Source organism: Mirounga angustirostris, unplaced genomic scaffold, assembly GCF_029215605.1.
Source record: "Mirounga angustirostris isolate CCGP_5_RB_7025 unplaced genomic scaffold, mMirAng1.0.hap1 SCAF_15, whole genome shotgun sequence".
In the NCBI taxonomy this organism is placed as follows: Eukaryota; Metazoa; Chordata; class Mammalia; order Carnivora; family Phocidae; genus Mirounga; species Mirounga angustirostris.
In genome coordinates this window covers 92,983,234-93,002,907 of record NW_026991723.1, presented here as the reverse complement: position 1 = coordinate 93,002,907, position 19,674 = coordinate 92,983,234, and the positions used below count along the sequence as shown (strand labels likewise).

The 19,674-nt window shown below is 59.9% G+C and overlaps 1 protein-coding gene across 4 annotated transcripts in view; it reads right to left on the bottom strand.

Annotated features, from left to right (window-relative positions):
* Positions 1 to 35: 35 nt before the first annotated feature.
* The window catches only part of RABL6 (RAB, member RAS oncogene family like 6), a 21,251-nt gene continuing 1,612 nt past the window's right edge, over positions 36 to 19,674 (bottom strand). The window contains exons 2-15 of one of the 4 annotated variants that reach the window (XM_045883541.3): positions 14,639 to 14,773; positions 12,876 to 12,923; positions 10,301 to 10,353; positions 9,313 to 9,404; positions 7,147 to 7,287; positions 6,610 to 6,715; positions 5,844 to 5,947; positions 3,639 to 3,943; positions 3,287 to 3,437; positions 2,106 to 2,315; positions 1,798 to 2,035; positions 1,341 to 1,512; positions 777 to 874; positions 36 to 689 (exon numbers count right to left, since the gene is read on the bottom strand). In XM_045883541.3, the coding sequence (XP_045739497.1) occupies positions 501 to 689; positions 777 to 874; positions 1,341 to 1,512; positions 1,798 to 2,035; positions 2,106 to 2,315; positions 3,287 to 3,437; positions 3,639 to 3,943; positions 5,844 to 5,947; positions 6,610 to 6,715; positions 7,147 to 7,287; positions 9,313 to 9,404; positions 10,301 to 10,353; positions 12,876 to 12,923; positions 14,639 to 14,773 (2,042 nt within the window). In that variant the 3' untranslated portion in view covers positions 36 to 500. Of the gene's footprint in view, positions 690 to 776; positions 875 to 918; positions 1,220 to 1,340; positions 1,513 to 1,797; positions 2,036 to 2,105; positions 2,316 to 3,286; positions 3,438 to 3,638; positions 3,944 to 5,843; positions 5,948 to 6,609; positions 6,716 to 7,146; positions 7,288 to 9,312; positions 9,405 to 10,300; positions 10,354 to 12,875; positions 12,924 to 14,638; positions 14,774 to 19,674 lie in introns of those variants that run through there. The other 3 variants (XM_045883542.3, XM_054509508.2, XM_064579088.1) reach the window with 3 other exon arrangements.

Sequence of the window (19,674 nt, the reverse complement as noted above, 5' to 3'; positions counted from 1 at the left end):
GCAGAGCTGCGTACAGGGCGAAGCGCACACAGACACACAGTAAAACAGGAGAGCTTTATGGTCGGAGTGTTGAAGGAGAACAAGAGGAAACAGAGTCTGAGGACCCCCCGGCCTGGTTGGCAGCAAGCCCAGCGCAGGTGCAAAGCTGGACCCTAGCCCGGGAAAGGTGCCGGTGCTGCCTGGGGTCTGTCCCCCATGCCAGAAGGGGCAGGAAGCGGAGCCCACCCGCATGGCGGGGGGGGGGGGGCCTGGGAGAGCGAGTGCAGCGGGCTGGGGGCAAGCAGGAGCCAGGCCGGTGACGAGGACGTGCCCCGCCCTGTAAACAGCCTCGCGGCCTCCTGGGCCTCAGTCCCATCCCTGAGAAGCGCTGGGGACCGGCTGCCCGCAGAGCCGCACCCACCACCCGCCAGCCCACTCCCTGCAGGGCGGGCTCAGCAGCCCCAGGAGCGAGGAGTGGGCCTGTGGCCCGTCCCCACCCCAGCGGGTGGGCGGTGCTAGGCCTAGAGCTCCTCGTAGTCCCCGCCCCCGCGGAGGTGGCCACCCGGGGCTGCGCCCCCCAGGAAGGCCTCCAGCTCATCCACAGCGGTCCTCTCTGTAGCCCTGGGCCGCCGCCGCCGCTCCTGCCTGCCCTCCTCCTTGTCCCTGCTCTTCTTATGCTTGCTCTTTTTCTTCACGGCCTTTTCTTCCTCCTGGGAAGAGGGCAACTCAGGTTGTGGGGGCACCAGGACTCCAAACTGCCTAGCAGGCACCTGGGAGGTGGGAGGCAGGGTGCCTACCTCTTTGCCTTTCTTCTTCTTCTTTTTCTTCTCTTTTGTGGGAGGCTTGCCCTCCTTATCTGCAGAGAAGACACAGCATGGGCCTGCGGCTTCTCGGCCTGCGTGGGGAGGGGGGGCCTGGGTGGCTCGCACGGCCCGGAAGGTGCGCTGAGACCCGTGGGAGCCCAGAGCACATACCTGCCGACGGGCAGACACACTTCTGCCCTAGCACGAGCCTGGGAGGGTCCTTTCCTCTCCATTTTGGGGACAAGGAACTTCTGGGACACGTCTCACGTGAGCGCTGAGCTGGGCTCAGGGGGCCCAGGATGGAGGGTAGGGACAGGGACAGGGAGCCGTGCAGCGGCCCGGGGCCACAAGGCGCCATGAGAGCTCCACAGGCCTACCGACCATGCGGCTTTTCCCAGAGGTGGCGGGACTTGAAGCGCATGCTGCTCGCAGCCACCCTGCCAGGCCATCAAATGCCACCTGAGCAGACACTCGCCAGGTGCCCCCTGCTGCCCGTCCTTCCAGCATGGTCCTGGCATGCACCCCACAACCCCCAGCCCACCCGGGCCCCCAAACTACCTTCATCGCTGATCTCCTTGCGGCCCGTTTCCGCCAGTCCCAACCCGAAGAGGTCCGAGTCATTCTTCAGTCTGAAGGAGGACACAGGGGGCTTGGGGGGTGGGAGCGGCTGGGCAGGACCAGCATCCTCATCTGTCTCGTCAGAGAGGTCCTCTCGCACTGGGAACTCATCCTGGAGAAGGAGCCGGCAGGTTGGGCGGCCAGCGTCCTCCCCAGCACCCTCCATCATGTGACCCCCGTGGGAGGGCTCCTGCATTTCTCAGGCAGGTGACAAGCCACCTCGAAAGACCCTGCCACCCAACCTGGAATCAGGGTGGCCAGCAGGGACCAATGCGGGGGCCAGGACGCTGCAGCCTCTCCCTGGGGATGTCGCCAGGCGCTTTTTCCTTCCTGCCATTCCTGCCCGAGACTGTCCCCAGGGCTTCCAAGCTGAGTGGGTGCCAAGTCCCCTTCTCACCGCTCTCCGCTGAGGGTCCGAGTCGCTCTCAAAGTCGGGGTCGTCCATGACAAAGGAGAGCATCTGGGCGGCGATGGGCCCCTCAGGGTCACTCTCTGATGATGCTGCCTGCTGGTCCTTGCCCTCCTCACGCCCTCCAGAGGGGTCCTCGGTGGGGGACTTGCGGACGCCTGGCCGGCGGGACTCCGCAGCCCTGGGAACTGCAGCCCTGTGCAGCCTCGCGGCCTTTGTGGAGGACCTTCGGGACAAGGAAGAGGTCAGGGGGCCCTCGGCCGCCCCCGCCCCTGGGACGGGTCCCGTCCACATACCGTTTGGTCTCTGGCTCAGAGCACTTCTCGGGGACCAGGACAGTGGTCTTGGGGTGCGCCGCCACCCCCTCTGCTTCCTCCTCACTGGAAGAAGTCACGCCTTCCCTGGGGCCCAGGGGCAGTCGGGGCCTGCCGGGCGGCTTATCTTCAACGTCCACGTCATCCTGGAAACCTGCCACCAGCGGGTTCCCACCTGGGGCCTCCCCATCGCTGCAAAGGGGGGACGGGCAGGGTGGTCAGAGGTTAGCAGGGCGGTACAGAGAGCCCAGCTTCCCACCCCGAGCTCCAGACCCCTGGCACCCACAGGCACCGGAGGTCCTCTCTGTGCATGGCGTGGGCACTGACGGAGGCTGGTCTACCCTTGGCACTCAACATTTGTGGGAGGACAGACACGGGACCTGCTGCAAGGGCGGTCTAGGTCTCGGGGGCCCCTCTGCAAGGGAACCCACTGGTGTATGTGGTATAGCAGGGGCGCAGGCCAGCGCGGGGGCTGGGGTGCGAGGTGGGGGCCAAGGAGAGGGCCGGAGATACCAGCATGCAGCAAGAAGCCATGGTGGGGCCTGCTGTTGATGTGTGAAGTGGGCACCCTCCTGCATGATGGTGGGGTGCAGGGCGTGGGCAGGGATGGGCTGGGGGTGTTTCTGGTACTGGGGGAGGAGCCTGGGCTGGAGGGACCCGGGGATGCTGGGGACTAGTGGGTCCGACCTGCGTTCAGTGCGGTGCGGGGAAGCACGTGCAGGAGAGGCCTAGGAGCCGATGATGAGGGGTGAGGAGCAGGGGCAGGAGGCCAGGTCTGAATTGCTCTGTCTGCCCGTCACGGGGAGGCCCTGGTGGCTGCTCTCCGGCCCTGGGCTTCTCCTGCCAGTGCCCATGCTCTCAATGGTTTCTGCCCAAGAAGGTGCTGACGGTGGGTCATGGGCACCAACGTGCAGGGTCAGGCCAGCCTCACTCCTCCTGCTCCCTCTCTGTGGGCAGGGAGCTCGTGGAGCCTGAGGCCCAGCCCACGTCACCAACGCAGTGGCCTGACGGCTGGTCTGAGCAGGCTTCTTCCTGGGGTGCGGGGCTTCACGGAACCCTTCCCTCTGAGATGCTGCCGAACTGGTGGGGCCTGTCCCCTCGGCTCACCCAGAGCTGGGGGAGGCTGGGGGAAGACTGAGGTCCCGCCCGGCCTCTGCCCCTACCTGTCACTGTCTTGTAGGACCTTGGCTCCGACTTTCTCCTCATCTTTTTGGGGTACCGTGTCATCCAGGAAGCTCCGGTCAAGGCCTTCTTCGGGAACGAAATCCTCCACGTTCTGGACTTTGGTGGGGGCCTCTGCAGCTGGGGCCGGCTCTGTGGACAGGAGAGGCCAGTTCCCACTTGTCCAACGCCCGCCCCCACCGGGCCTATCCCGGGCTGTACCCATTTGACTGGGTTGTGGGGCCGCCTGCCCAGGAGGAAGGAGGAAGACCCTGTCCTGGTCTGCAAGCTCATGGGGCCAGTGCTCCACCACTGGGGCCACCCACACCCACCTGCTCCGCTCTCGGGGCTCACCTGGGGGTGAAGGGGCTGCCTCGGCAGCTGGCGAGGTCCCAAACAGCCTCGAGATGATGCTGCGCCGAGGGGCAGGGGCTGCAGGGGGCAGTGGGGCCTCCATGGGGGGTGGGGGGCAGGGGCCGGCCGAGGGGGTGTGGAGGGGCAGCTGTGGGGCTGGCTGGGGTGTGCCGGGGCTGGAGCTCCCTGTGGACACAGCGCTGGGAGGCACCACTGGAGACTGGGAGCCTGAGGATGGGCTCTGCCCGTTGGCTGCCAGTGGGGACGCATGGCCACGGCTGCGTGCCTCCATCAACTCGAGGAAGCTGGGGATACAGAACAGGCAGTGAGCAATCTGCCTTCCCCCCAAGTCTCTTCCCCTGAGATGAGGGTGACAGCAGTGTCCTGGCCCTCGGGCTCATCGGCCCTCATGCCCCAGCATCAAGCAGAGCATCCCACCAGGGAAGGGGCTGGCGAGAGCCGACAGGCAGGCTTGGCGGCTCCTCACCCACACCCTGTGCTCTCCACCCATCAGCAGGCACAGGACCTGCTACGGGGAGGGCCCCAAACCTACAAGATAGGGAGCAGCCCAGACCGGGGGCTCTAAATCGACGGAACCTCAGTGACGAGCCCCACTGTCCACGGGCTGAGGCCGGTGACGCCACCAGCCTATGGCAATGCCTTCCCCTCCCGAGGCAGGCTTTCCGACAGAAGGTCTACAATGAAGAGCTGCCCCGTTCCCTGGCGACCGACAAGGGTGTGTCTGGGCTGGCCACCTGCACCTCCAAGTTAGGATTCGGGGTGGAGGCAGAAGGATGGGCAGGCTGAGGGTGAAACCCAGCCCCTGGCCCAAGTCTTTGGCCCAGCCCACGTGTTCTAGGTCACGGAGACGTCAGTGCCAAGCCCGCAATGCTGCGGCCTTCCTTGGGCAGCCTGGTCCCAGGGCTCGCTGAGGGGCGCATGTGGAGGAGAGGCTCCGGCTGCCATCTTCCCAGGGGGCAACATGCTGGGTAGTGCCGGGTACCCAAGCTCTTGGTCAGAGGAGCTTGTGGAAGCCAGTCAACCCTGGGATGGGCTCCATGGCAGGGGCAGCCGCTCACCAGGCTGGGGCTCCCTCCTGGGACCAGCCAAGCAGCCTAGGTGCACGAGCACTCACTCCCCCAGAACCACTCTAGCTAGTTCCGGGACCAACACAAAGGCCCTTCTGTGAGTCCCTGTGGGGAGAGACCCCTGCTGGGGGAGCACCACGCCCAGGACATGAGCACAGGCAGCTGTGACATTTAGGTGCCTTCAGTGGGAACCAAACAAAACAAACATCTGTGTTTAGGGGTAGTTCAGGGTCACCAGTTCCTGAAAGCGAGTGCCTCTCCCAGGAGCTGCGGACGGTGGCCACCAGAGCCCCGAGCAGGCGGCGGCCAGGCCTGCCCGAGGGCTGCTCGCCCCCCACGCAGCTGTGTGCTTGGCCATGCCCAGCTGCAGCCAGGAACCTCCCTCCCTCCGCTACCAAGGACTGGAAGGTTCCATCCCTACCCCCAGTCTTTAGCACCACAAGCCCCTCCCAAGGTCAAGGAGCTCTCTGAAGACCTACTCTACTATCTGGGAAACTGACCTCCAACCATGGCAGCCTGCGCCAGAAAACACGAGGGTGGCCAGTCTCAGCAGGGCCTTGGGTGGACACTTGTCCTGGGTCAGTGGCATCCCACACAGTGACCACCTCTAGCAAATGGGCGGTCAGCAGGGCCCGGGGCACACCCATCAGGTGGAGCCCCCTGGGTTCCGGTGAGGCCAATTTAAAAAGGCCCAGCCCCAGTGTGCTCCGTGGGCCTCAGGGAGCAACCGGAGGAGCCCAGGGCTGGGGGCTCCACGTCCAATTCAAGCTGCCTGTTCCAGACGAGCACGTGCTCTACTGGCCGTTAGTCCTCAAGCTCCCTGCTACAGAGAACGGGAAGGGCTGCCGGCTGACCTCACAGTGAGGGCCACTGTCCTGCCCGCACTCCGGTCCCTGCCCATGGCCACGTCTGAGGCCGAAATGACTCAGGTATTTCGGAGCCATATGACCCACTCAGGCCATCAGGTGTGCCCATGAGGGAGGCGCTCCACGCTGTCGGGCTCGGCACAGACCTAAGCTGGAGGCATGCCGAGGGAGGTCGGCCCTCAGGACGCGGGCCCTCCTGCAGAGCCTGCCTGCAGGGCTAACGTCCGGGGGCGGCCCCCGGGCGGACGTACATGTCATAGTTCTGGTCCTCGGTCTCCTGCTGCACTGACAGCTCTTCCAGCGTGGCGTCCACGTCCAGCTGGTTCGTCTCCAGCTGCCGGAGCAGGGTCTCTCTCTAGAGGACAGAGCAGGGAGCCCCTTCAGCCTTGTGTCCCCGCTCAGCCAGCCCTTGACGGAGGACACAGTGGCGAGCAGGACACCCAAGCAGCTCAGTGGGGCTCCGAGGTCATGGTCAGTGCTGTGAGCAACGCCCCGAGAGACGGTGCCCCGGCCACACACGTGCCCCCAGAAGCCAGAGCGGCTCCGAAATGCCCAACACCAGGCCTCCTGCCCTGTCCTTCCACACTCCGAGCTTTGGCACACGCCACCTCGGGGCCAGTCCTCGGCCCTTCCACGTGCATCAGCCACAGCTGTGATCTACACAACATTCCGCTTCCCCCAGTGACATGCAGCGCTGACTGCCAGGCACAGGGCACCTTAGCAGAGTCGGTGCGGGCCTGAGGCACCCACTCGTCTACGCCTCCAGTTCCTGCCTTGTTGGTCAGAAATGGCCTGACGGGCACCTGAAGGATCCCTGCATTCTCCTGTAGCTGGCTCTGTGGGAGTTCTAGAAAGGCCTGGGTCTCAGGCTAGCCCAGCAGAGGGGAGGGGATGGAGCAGGCCATGCTGGGGCCGCCACCACCAGCACATTAAGTCCTGACGGTGGTCTTGTCCCTGCACCAGAGTGGCCCCCGGAGAACCCAGGGCCGCTTGCTGCACCCTACAGGCGGGGCTCACCTGAAGCTGCAGAAACGGGATATTGAAGAATTTGTGAAGGTACTTTAGGCCAAAACTGTTCTTCATGGAGGACTCGGCATAGCGGAAGTAGGAGGAGCCTGGAGGCCTGTTTGCAAAAAGAACGAAATGGCTCTGAAGGCTGAGGCAGCTGGTGGTGGGCAGCAGGGCGCAGCCCCTCCGGGCCAGTGGCCACACCTGGGCCAGGCTGTCCTTGATGCCTGCGCCCACCCCCCTGGCTGGAGCCAGCGCCCCCACGTTCCCAGGCCCACACCCGAGGGCCCAGCAGGCGACGCCTGGCCTGGGCTCTTGCCCAGAGGAGGGGGCCTTGCTGCATCAGCCCGACCCCCGGCCTCAGAGAGGGATGGAGGGACCACCCCCCTTCCCCCGCAGGCCTGCTGGGTGCCAGGAAGACAGCTGCCAACCCCTGGTTCTGCCATCCTTAGTCCCAGGTCCTCCTGCTGCAGCATGGCTCCTGGCTTAGGGACCGCCGGAGCTGGGGAGGGCGGGTGCATCCCCGGCGCGGGCTGCCCCACCCACCTGTCCAGATTGTCGATGAAGTCGCGCACGTCATCGGGCAGGATGACTCGGTGCTCGCCCATGTCGCGGTAGTTCCCCAGCACGCACACTGGCACGTGGGTCGGCACCTTGGGAAGCTCCCGCAGGATGTAGTTGAAGGTCCTTAGGGGGCACAGGAGAGGAAAGACCTCCTTAGTGTCAACCTCGAGACCCCAACCCCAACCCGTGTGTGTCCGGGGCCCAGGACCCCGAACGCCCGCACCCTACAGAACAGCCCTTGCTTCTGCTGTTTTCTCTCCAGCTCCCTTCCTGGGGGGTCCCTTTGATGAGGTGTCTTCGCACCCTGTCTGTGGGCTCTCCGAGGGGTTGCTTCTGTGGTGTCAGGGCCTTGCTCTCCAGGCCTGGGGCCCACGGCTGGGGTTCCCAGATGGCGTGTGAAGGGAGGAGTAACGTGCCTCCGACCTGGAGACTGCCGACGGGGACTGCAGACACGCATGCCCACGCGGCAAACCAGGCTTTAGTTTTGACTTACACGCAGTCACTGGGAGTGTTAACAAAGGGCCAGGGGTGCCTGCCCTCCCGCGCGGGCTCTAGCATTTCCTCCACCCCGCGGGGCCCGGTGCACTCGGGCCTTCTTCTGGCCCGCACCGTCCACTGCAAGCGCCAGCTGACCCACGAGGGGGCCAGTGCAGCTGCCTTCCCAGAGTGGCGCCACCTGCAGGGAGCGTGCTGCTACTCGCAGGTCCCCGGCCTCCGAGAACCGGCCCAGGCTCTGAGCACCAGCGGGCAGACCCGCATCTGCCGGCGCCTGCTCTGCCCCCTGCAGCCCAGGTATGCCTCCCAGCGGGCCCCCCACAGCTCCCCCATGTGGGCCTCCTGCCTTTCAGCAAAGGCTCGGGGCTTCAGCGATGTGGGGGCCTGCCGGAGCAGAGTGGCCGCTAAGAGTGTCCGTGCCAGATTCCATGTAGGGAAAGCTACCTCTAACCCCCTGGGTGGAAGGGACCACTGCAGCTTACACGGGAGAAATGCTGGTCCTGCTGCCACCCGGGGGGGGGGGGGGGGGGGCGCGTGGCTGCCTCTTGCAGGGCACGTCTGCGCCCTGAGGGCCGCCCCACCCTGCTCTGCACATTTCTGATGCTCCGCCTGCTGCCACCCCGGGGCCTCTCATGCACGTGCTAGTGGGCGGTCCACGATGGGAGGCACCCAGGAGTGCGTCCCCGTGCGCTAGGAGGGCTGGTGGGAGGCCCTGTCGGATCCCGTGCGGGAATGTATTCTCCGATCAAAGCAGCATCCACACAGACCTGTTAGTAAGACCCCAGAGCTCTGAAGACAGAGGTGTGTGTGTGGAACACTCTGGGGAAACCTGGCTGGACCCCAGCAATGACATCAGCAGCAGCGTCTGACGTCTGAGTTTGCTGCGGTGAACGTGTACTACAAATGCAAGGATCATAAAACAACTCTAAAAACTGAAAATGGAGTGACGACCCTACAGGCCATTTCTACAAGGGCTGCTCAGTTCCTCCTCCTGCGTTCTGTAAGACTTCCAGCAGTGCACCGAACAGCATCCACAGGGCAGGCCCGAGGCCGTCGTTCTTGGAGAGGCCTGCGGGAAGGCTGGCCCCGGGCAGCGGTCAGGCCCCAGGCGGCTGTCGGGCGGGGGCTCCTGGTGTTCTCCACCAACAGTCGCCTGGCAGGCCTAGGGAATTGAGGGTCCCCATCTGCCCTGGAAGACAGCACTTCATATGTGTCATGTTGCCCATGTGACTCCATGAGGAGGGGCCCCTTGGGAGCTGGCACTGGGCCGCCCCCAGGCTCACCCCTGCACCTCCCTCTGTAGTCTTTTGCTGGGATCTTAGCTCTGCATCCCCTTAGTGAATCAAAGAATGTCAGGGGTGTCTTAGGGAACCCCAAACAAATGGCCATTTGATTCTGCCAAATGTTGCACGGTACTTCCAGGAAGGGCTATGGGGCCGTGGAAGGTGCACACCCCGCCCCCGTGCTGTCCCCCTGCAGCCGGCCCTCCACATGCTCCGTCTGTGCTCGCGGACATGCCCGGAGACGGCCAGGCACGGCCTCCATGGGGCTGAGCTGCTGGTGTCGCTACAATCTGCTGGACCCCCAGGGGTGGCCCTCCAGTGGTGCGGTACTAGGAGCCTCGAGGGCTATTTCCAGCCAGCGCCCCCTTACCACTGCTTGGTGATGTCGAACATCATGACCACCCCATTACAGTTCTTGTACACGTCCAGGAACTCGGCGTCCAGGGCCATCTCGGACTCTGCCTAGGGACGGGGCACAACCAGCATGAGACGGTGCTCAGGGCAGGCTCCCACAGCTGTGAGCCCTGTCTCCTGGGAGGGCTGAAAAGCACAGTCTTCATTTTGGAAAAAAACATGTAAAGGAGATTATCAAGAGTGGGGGCCAGAAAACTTTGCCTAGAAGGCTCTAGTAGTGAACGGCTCAGGCTCTGGGGCCACATCTGCTCCACCCCTGATTTAGAGCCTGCTCCACTAGCCAGCGGCACCCTCCTCATGAGCCTCAGGGTCCTTCGAGCGCCCGAGAGGGGTGCTGGAGCACCTAGTGCCCTACCTACTGTGCGGGGTGCGTTCCAGGCCTGAGGAAGACGCTGACAAAGAACCTTCTAGAGCACACACACAGGCGTGGCTGCACTGTGGGGCAGTAGCAAAGATCCCCATGAAGGGCCAGACAGACCTAAACCAGGCCGTTACCCAACCTTCCTGCCCTAAAGGGGCACAAGAGGCTGCCCACCACCCTGAGACTGACTGTCCACAGGCAGGAGGACAGAGAGCAGGGTCCCTCGGAAACAATGGGGAGAAAGCTTCCCTGGAATGGAAGGGGTGCCTGTCTGCCCCTGACTTCTTTGTGTCAAGGGTGATGGCTGCCGGGAGAGCCCATTCAGAGCCATACTTGTGCCCATGTGTGCCTGGAGCCACAGAATTTGGCCAGTGCACCTAAATACCTCTCACGTGAAACTCCTCGTGGGGCCTGGCAAGCGTCACCACTAACAGCTCAGGCAAGCCCAGACATCCCCAAATACCCCTGTGGACAACACAGGGGCCCATGAGGAGTGGGGCCAGCTGGTCCAACTGGGGTCCCAGGGAGGGTCCTGACCCCCACCTGGAATGCTGAGCCCCACGGGGGGACGCAGCTTACCCACCTCCTGGGGGTCGTTCTCCACCTTCAAGCCATCACCTCGCCGCCTGCACTTCCCTTGTTAGAAGACAGACGACAGTTACGGGGGGAGTCGTGGCCCCAGGGAGGAACACTTCTCCCAAGTCCCACCCCCATGCCACCCCCATCTCCAGCAGGGCCATACTTGTCAGACTAGGAGCCCCGGGGGGCCCCGGCCCTCAGAGGTGGCAATGGAACCATCCCACTGGTGGCAGGAAGCAGCCCCCACCCCACTGAGACCTCCCTGCAGCTACAGCGGCCCCGACCTAGCCAGGAGGGGCCCTGGGGGCTTCCAACAGCCCGGCCTCAACTGGAAGGTGCCCGGCAGGGCTCAGCGGGCTGCTCAGCGAGACAGCCCTAATGGCCACCCAGGCTCTGGTTCAAGCTCCGGCACTTCCTTGCCAGACTGGCCGAGGCCCCGGCCCTGAAAGGGCATTGTCGGCTGGCACAGACTAGCCCAGCCCAGTCTCTCAGGTGCCGCCCGGAGGCTGCCCGGGCGGGGCCGAGGCCCCGAGCAGCACAGGGTGCCAGAGCCGGCCTAGTGGCTCCTGAGCACTAGAGGGCTCCAAACCATCGGTGCTCCCTCCCCTTTAGCTCCCAGATAGTTGTAAGGGAGGAGGAGGAGCAGTTTGTCACCCTGGGAATTCGAGGTCCCTCGGTCTGAAGAACGGCCTGGGCAAACTAAGAAAGCTCTCTCCTCCCCCCAACAAACTGGGTTCATTTATTAAAAAACCGACTGCTGCCAGTTTCCACAGCTTCTTCCTGACCCTCTCACCACCTTCGGGGCCGTCCCAGGTCAGCAGAAGCTGGCCACGTGGCAGCGCCTGCAGCACCAGCCCCAGTCTCAGGGAGCTACCGCTGCCTGGGGGATGCGAGGCTGCTCCCCAGGGCCCTCTCTTCTTGGGGGCGCCCCAACCAGCAGTTTCTGGGCCCTGCCCCAAGACTCGCCGGGCCTCGCCTCTGTGCCCCCTCTCCCGCTCTCCACCAGGATCTCGGCCTCTCAAACTCGATGCCCTCTGCTGTTGTGCGTGTCGCTCAGACCCTGTCCGAGAGGCAAGCAGCTGGAGCGGTGGAGAGGGGGCTTTTCCTTCTCACCCGGGGGACCAGGCAGCACGGAGCTGTGGGGATGCTGTGCACCCACACACAAGCCTAGGACCTTCGCCTGCGCGGCCACCCTGTCCCCGGCCCTCTCTGCGCCTTGTGGGACACCATGAACAGCCAGGCCAAGGGATCCCTGCCCCAGCCGTCCCTGCACGTGGTGTGCGGGTTTTGTGCCTTCCACAGGCAGGAAGCGGGGCACACCCATGATCCATGAAGTGGAACTCTATCTCCTCTGCACCACGGGGCAGTTCCCACCAGTGACAACGTCACTTGCTGACCGGAAGGGGCCCTGTGCCCCCAAATATGGACTCCACTCTGGAAACCTGCATCCTACCCCAAACCAATGGGGCTGAGGCCAGGAAGGGGGTGGGCAGTGCTTCAGGAGGGGAGCCCCCAGGGCGTGGAGGCTTCCCCTCAAATCCACAACGGTAACCACGCCGCACGGGCTGCCTTCCAAACACGTGCACAGACACGCTGCCGGCCCAGGTCTGGAAGCACGAGGCCCACATAAGCCCACCAGGGTTGAAGGCATCCCGGCGGGCAGCAGTTCCTGCTTGGTGCTCCTGCTCGCCCTCGGGCTGTCCTATACCAGCTGAATCAGTCCTGGGAACCTAAACCCACCTCCTGAGAACACGGTGAGAGGAGAGGGGTGGGCACATTCCGCACCAGAAACCACAGTCTCCTTTCTCACTGGAGGACACGTGCAGCTGTGGCAAGCCTCCCAGGTCGGAGGTCAGACCACACTCAGCAGCACACAGGCCGCACAGGGCACTGGCACCAGGGAGGAACACGGGCTCAAGGCCTGAGAGTGAGGAGGAAATAAGAGGGTGCCGAAGGGGGCCCACGTCTGCCCCTGACTGCCAGGCACACATGGGTACGGCCCCGGAGGTTTGGGGCCCCGACAGCTCAAGCGCTTCCCTGGGAGAGCAGAGACACCCGGCCGGCGGGGCCCGAGCAGAGCAGTCAGGTGGGCACGTGCCCCCGAGGAGCGGCAGCTTCAGAAGCCAACAAGCTGGCGCTCAGCTCTGGGCACGGGGCCGCTGCATCGGGGGCTCCTGGAACAGCCCACGCGGGCCTCTGGGTTTGGAGCCCCCCCAACTCTGCCACCCGTGTGCGCCTCCCACTACCGTGTGCTGCCTCAGTGGGTGAAATGTGCATCTCAGCAGCAAAGGCTGCAGTCCCGACGGGTCACCGCTGGGCGTCCCGCCCCGTCTACCCCAGACACAGGAGGGAGCTGCTCTAAGGCCCAGACCTCCTGCAGCCCCGGGCTGCTCCTCGTCCACCCAGAGTCTGAGGAGAACGCAGAGACTTGCATGTCTGAGATGCCGGACACGATCCCCATAAGGATGCGCCAACGAGGTGGCCATGGCAGGCGGGGCGGGGGGGGCAAGGAGGATTTCTGTTCACAGAAGGAATAAAGCATCAGGAAAAAGTACTCATGATGAAAAGATATGACTTACCTTTGTCAACTACGTCCCAGACTTCAACTTTCACGATATCATCAGTGGCTAAAGTAGGGGAAGACATGAAGATTAGTGTCCAACATGACCTTCGACCTTCTGGTCACACTTGGGCTCTTAGGGGCCATCCAGGTGTTGCTGTGTGTTCCCATTCTTCCAGTGTGGGTCCCCCACCAGGACACCTCGGGCTCCTCGCTCAGCGCCTTCACCAAGGACACCCCACTCCCACCCGCAGCCTTCGCACCAGCTGCAGCCTCCTTCCCCGGAGGGCAGCAAGGCTCCTCGCTGTTTTAGGTTTCTGCTCGGCTGCACTGAATGACCCTGGCTTGTCCTCAGCTGACATGCTCCCCATTTCCTGCAGATGTCCCTGGGGTGGGCTCGTCCCCGGCCAGGGCCACATAGTTAGGGTCCCCTCTGCAGGTGCACCTGGGGAGCAGACTCTGGGTGCAGGTGCACCCGGAGAGCAGGCTTTGGGTGCTGGGGCAGGCCTCAATGGGCCTGACCATGCTCTGGCCTGACTCTTATCCAGCGACCAGCCTCTACTTTGTTCCATGGACGTTGGCCCTCTCCAGCCGGCTGCTCAACATCGAGCTTCTACTGAAGCTTTTGGTGGAGCTGACCTGGCACAGGGCCCTGCTGGGAGGTGGGCGCTCGCACAGGCCGTGGGGATGGCTCGCCACCAGGCTTTCTCAGAACTACTTGTCTTCCCGTGCTCTGCTCGTTCTCCACAGAGGGGAGACTCTTAGCCCCTTTGGCGGTTCTCTGCCTGGGATGGGTGTCAGGACCCAGGGAGCGGACCCTGTGAATGGCCCGTCTGGGCCCAGGTTCCGTGCCATGTCTCTTGGGGGTCGGCCCAAGTGCAAGGACAGTGGGCTCACCCCTCCATCCCCACGATTCCTAAGGGAGAGGGACAGGTGGGGCACTGCTGTGCACCTGCCCCCAAGCTGAGGGGCACAAGAGCAGGCTGCCACTACCAGCTTCACCCCAACCGGGAAGGAGTGCCGGGGCTGTGGCCCTAAGGCTCTGTCAGCCCAGCTGGTGAGCTGGGGTGATGCCAGGCCGTGCAGCTGTCCTGGGATGGGGCTAGGCCGTCACTCGGTGGGAGTCACAACTTCTACAGGCCCCACGTGTCCTGTTCACAACTATGTTTTTTTGTCAGTAAAAAGGAATGTTTGAAATGGTTCAAAGGACTTTTACTTTCCTGGTTTCTGAACATGCAAAGCAACTGTCTGCTGCCCGTGGGGCCGCAAGGCGAGGCATGTTCTGTCCATCAGGCAGCCTTGCAGAGGGAAAGCACTGGGGCTCAAAGGGACTGAGGGGTCCCTCCTGCTGGTGGAACACATGTGCGCCCAGTGCTGGTGCAGTGGGAGCACCAGCTACCGGCTCCCCCAGATGTCGCCCGTGTTAACCTGGAACTTTTTGCCCTTTGGGGGTCCCTAGAATTGAGAGCGGGCTCCCCATGCGGAGCCCCCACCACTGCCTCATCGGTTTCTCTGCAGCCGTGCCCGTGGCCAGGAGGGCTTCAGGGCCACGCCGGAGCAGCTCTAGTGAGTGCCCCCATGATCGCGCCTCTGCTCAAGGAGGCTCCTCCCGTCTACAGGGCTTCCATGATGACGCCATGGCTGGGGACGCCGGGGAAGGGCCTCTGAGGAGCCAGCCCTAGGGAGGACCCATCAAAGCCCCCAGCCCGCAAGGGGCACCGTGCCGGCGCTCTGCCCTCGCCTCCGGCCCGCCCCGTCCCCTGGCCCGCCCCCTGCCCTCACTTTTGTAGTTCCAGTGGATGCTGGTGACCTGGATCGCCTGCGTGGGGATGTACTCCTCCACAAACTTCTTGCCCTGGAGTCGGTGCCACAGCGCAGTCTTGCCCGTGTTCCTGTCCCCTCGGATCACTATCTTCACTGGGGGGAAGAGGACAGAGCAGGGGACCAAATCAAACCAGCGGCAAACTCGAACGCCATCGACAGAGTCCACACGCCACACACATTTGCTTCCACACACAGCGTGGCCTATGTGGCTGGCAAACAGGGAAGAGCCGAGCGCTGGGGCTGGGCTGCTGGGAGATCCCCGAGGGGCCATGGCCCCAGCCTGGCCCTCGGCTCTCCCGCCCTGTTCCACAGAGGAGGGCCCCGAAGGCATTTCCCCCCAGGCCGACGGAGTCATAGCCCGCTCAGACTTTGCACCTGCAAGAAAGTGGTCTCCCCTGGAGCTGGACGTCCTGGGGATCCCTGACTCACAGGGCCAGGGTCAGGCTGCAGGAGGGGTCGGGGGGCGGCTGACATTCTCCTTAGGCAGCTGCCTAGATTTCCGTAACTTGCTCTTAACCTACTTTTTCAGAGCCCTGGCATTTTTAGCACACAATTTTGCAGAGTGCCACCGTTTTCAAGGCCACACAGGTGGGGTGAAAGCACAAAGCCAGGATTGTTTTACTTGCTGCACACGTATTTACGGAGCAGGCTGGGAGCTGGGTGCGCACACGTGGTGGTGACCAAGCCCACAGGCAGTCGAGTGTGTGGACTCTGGGCAGGCAGGGGCCAAATCCTGCAGCACTGTGCAGGAAGACGGGCTCCTGCCGCATTCAGTGTAAGAGTGCTATGGTCTGGTTTGTTCTAGAAAGATGAAGAAGAGCGGTCAGAAACGCCACACAGAGCCAGAGGGGCAGGGGTGAGAATGGGAGCAAAGCTGACGGCCATGGTGATGGACTGGACCCCTGGGAAGGTTCTGGCTTGAGAAGATGTGTGGATGGGCAGCCTGTGGGAGGGAACTGCCCTGCTCCTGGACCCAGGGCAGGTGCCTGGAGTAGCCCTGTGGACAGGGGACGGTGCTTCATGCCCTGGGGCTGGGTGAGGACACCGAGGAGCTGCCCTAGAGTCCTGGTCTGGCCCCCGTGGCCATCTGGTTTTTCCCTCCTTGCACCCCCAAGTGCTCCAGAGCCCCTGTGCTCTTGAACACTCACTACTTGTCCTGTGAAACCAGGTCACCACATCAACCTCCTCATCCCATCCCATGCTCCCCCAGGCCCAGCTTTAGTCTTTGGGACATGCTAGTTGTTCTTCACTCGAAACATCACCTACTTTATCATGTCACCAGATAAGACACAACAAGCCACTGCCCTCAAGGTCTGGGCAATCTAGACTCGATTCCAGCCAGAAGCCAAACACCTAGGAGAACCTGGGAGAAAGGTCAGGGCATGTCTGTGCTGTAAGCTCAGCTCTGGGGATGTCCTGGGTCCCTGTCATGAACCTGAACATCCTGCAGGAAGCATGCCAGTTTAGGGGAGTCCCCCGACACTGGGGCCTCTGTCCCTCGTTCAGTGAGGATGAGCGGGACAGACCATGTGCAGCTTACCCCCAGGGGGTGGCAGGCTCCTGTCCCCAGAAGACCCCTGGCCAGACTGAGGGCAGGACAAATCCAGAGCACCAGTCCCCAGGCCATCCTGAGAACAGGCCAGGAACTGCACTATCTTTTTACTCTCTGGATATTACTTGTTATAGTGTTATGTTCTTATTTCATGGTTGCAGTTTCTTACCTTTTCTTAGCTTAGCTTTCCGGAGGCAGGTTCCTTTTCAAATCTACTTGTCCTTTTTGTATAGTCTTTAAATTCCTGCTTATATTTTCAAACCTCTTTTATTTCTGTGAACATATTATACATACTGACTTTATTTTTCACTGAAGTAGAGTTGACATATGATATGCTAGTTTCAGGCATACAACACACTAATTTGAGATTTATACACATCGTAAGATGTTCACCACCCTAAGGGCCACTACCAACTGCCACCAGACTTGTTACGTTATTATTGACTATGTACCGACTTTATGTTCTGTGAAACCTGACGTCTTCAGAGGCCAGGGTCTGATGTTTGCTATATCTGCAGGATCCTGGGTGCTTCGTTTACTGAGTGTTTCCTGATCTTCTACCAGCAGCTTGTCGTTTCGTGGAACTTTCTCCACAGGGCCCCTTTGAGGTCTGGGCTGAAGCCACATTCATCAGAAGGCCCCTGGAACATTTCTGCCGTCGTGTGGAACACTAACAGCCTGGGAAGACCTTATGTAAATTCTCCACTTGAGATTTTTGGGACCACACTGATGTTTTTAAGGAAAACTCACGTGGAGGTCACCCACTTGGGCTTTGCGCAGGGATTCCTAGAACGGGTTCAGTTTTTCTTCCTGCCCCAACCCAACGATCACATAGCTAGGGTCAGGCAGACGCCCTCAGGGAGAGGGCAGCTGCAGAGCTGGCTTCCCTCCCAATATCCACTTGCTTTGCTTTTGAGAAAAGAGCAATGAACAGCTGTACAATCTTTATTTAAGTTCAAGAACTGAGTGATGTGTTGATGTTTTTCTAAATGTTTTATTCAAGTGTTTAAAATGGTTTTTAGGGGAAGGGCTGTTCAGGTTTAGGGGAAGGGCTGCTCAGGTTACCAGCTCTATTGTACCGCTAGAAACAGAGGCTGGGCACTATGGTAAAGATGCTGTGAGTAGTCAGCTTCCTACAGCTAACAGCATCCTGACAAAGGGAAAGCTCTTATTTTTAATTTTTTATGTTAATTTTTTCCCTGAAGAAGAGCATATATCTGCCCCTCCCCTTCTAATTTATTTTTCCTTGTGCTGGGAGTAATTCCATAAACCAATGGAAAAGCTTAATGAAAGTGGGGAGTCCTTGCCTTGGTCCGGATTTTAAAAGAAACACTTCCTCTGTCTCATTAGTACATACAGATACAGGTTTTGGTAGATACCCTCCTTTTGGTAGAAACAGGTAAAAGAGGTTCCCTCTGTTCCTAGTTTACTAAGAAGTGGGTTTTCCCTGGGCGCCTGGCTGGCTCTGTCAGTGGAGCGTGTGACTCTTGATTTCAGAGCTGTGGGTTCAAGCCCCATGTTGGGTGTGGAGATACTTTAAAATCTTAAAAGAAAAAAAGAAGTGGGTTTTCTTTTTATTTTCTGTAAATCATGAATGGGTGTTGAATTTTATCAAGAATTTTATCTTGCACTTATTGAGATTATAATGCTTTTTCTCCTTTAATCCACGGTAGAGCATAGAATATATATTTTCTGTTAATCCTTGCATTCCTGGGGTAGTCGTACTTGGTCTCAATGCAATGATTTGTTATTAATATTCTGATGATTTTCTAGTGCTCATTTCCTGACCTCTCACTAGGTTATTAGATCTGTGCTCACGGACAGGACTGGATGGTTACCCTGCTTCTTGTGTTTTCCTCCTCTGTCTGGCACCAGAGTTTACCAAGTGCAGGAAGCAAGCTGAGCACCCTCGCCTTCCACGACATTTCAGCCAGAGTGATGCTTGGCTCTCTGAACGCAGTTTGTTTGTTCCTTCGTTCCTTTCTTTTAGAGAGATCATGCACACAAGTGGGGTGGGGGGAGGGGGGACAGTGCAGAGGGAGGGTGAGAGAATCTCAAGCTGAGCCACGGGGCCTGGCATGGGGCTCAATCTCATGACCTGAGCCGAAATCACGAGTCAGACGCTTAACTGACTGAGTCACCCAGGTGCCCTGATGTTCTGAAAATTTCTAATGATGTGTCTGGCTATGTTTTTAAAACTCTGGACTTGGACTTCTTGGGAGTTTCATGTATTTTATGAATTCTGGAAAATCCTCAGTCTTCATTCCCTCCAATACCGCTTCTTCCCCGTTCTCGCCATTCTGTCTCAAAGTCCTATCAGGCATGTGTTGGAATCTGCTTCATTTCTGGGCTGCACATCTCTCTTCCGGCACCAATTCTCTCTTTAGTCTGGTTATTATGCTGATTCACCTGTTTGTTGACTTTTTAATTTTCACGATCATGTTTTTCATTTCTAGAGGTTCTCTTTGGTTCTTTTTCAAACATGACTTGTCTGTTCATGGAATCTTGATATAATCTTAAAGCTATTTCCTTCTTACCCTGGAAAAGCTCTCTTATTCTGAAATCAACCTTTCAAAAGGTTTGTTAGTGAAGGAGTGCTTAAGTTCATTTTTAAATTCTAGCACTGAGATCCACCTGGCCAGGACTCTGGCTGTTTCAGTGTCTGGAGGCATCCTTTGTGAGGAATGCAGGCCTGAGCAAGGGCACTCCTGACAAGTTCCATTAGGACTGGTGTTTCCTCACTTGGAAAGTTGTCCCAGTTAAGGCTTCTTCACCAAACAGGGCTAAGAAATTGAGTCCAGTGATGGTAGAAAGGACAGACCAAGTCCAGTAACATTCTTTCTTCCACTTTGAATGTAAATAACTTTCAAACTATAATTATGGTCCGATGTCTCATTCGGGTTTTGATTCTAAATTTGATGTGTATGCTGGGGCTCTTGCATGTGACCTGAGCCACTTCTCATTATCAGAGCAACTTAAAAGGAAATGACTTGTCTGCCCCAAGAGGACAAGGTTCTGTAAGAAACAACATCTACACTTGGACATCATCAACTCTTGCCATTAAAAATTCTGAGTGTATAGTCATCAGATTGCTGGGTTGTTTCCCCTATGTAAGATATTTTGGAAAATAAAGGAAATCAGAAAGGTTCCAAGTTGCATATTGTTCAACTACAGAGACAAACTCCCTCTAAATGCAATTTCTCTCCATCTCACCCCCTTTCCTGCAGTCCTAGGGAATCATAACCTGTCCCCCAACTACCTGAGGGTGGGTTTACTTCTCTGGAACAATTCTACTGAGCGCCCCCCCCCCCCCCAAGTTCTTTAACCACCCAAGGCTAGGCAATGTGCCTCTCAGGAATTTCTTTTCAGAAGGTGAAAAATTTACAGTTTCCAGCTCTGATTTCCACAAGACTAGGATTAAGTTTAAAATAATACCGTAAGT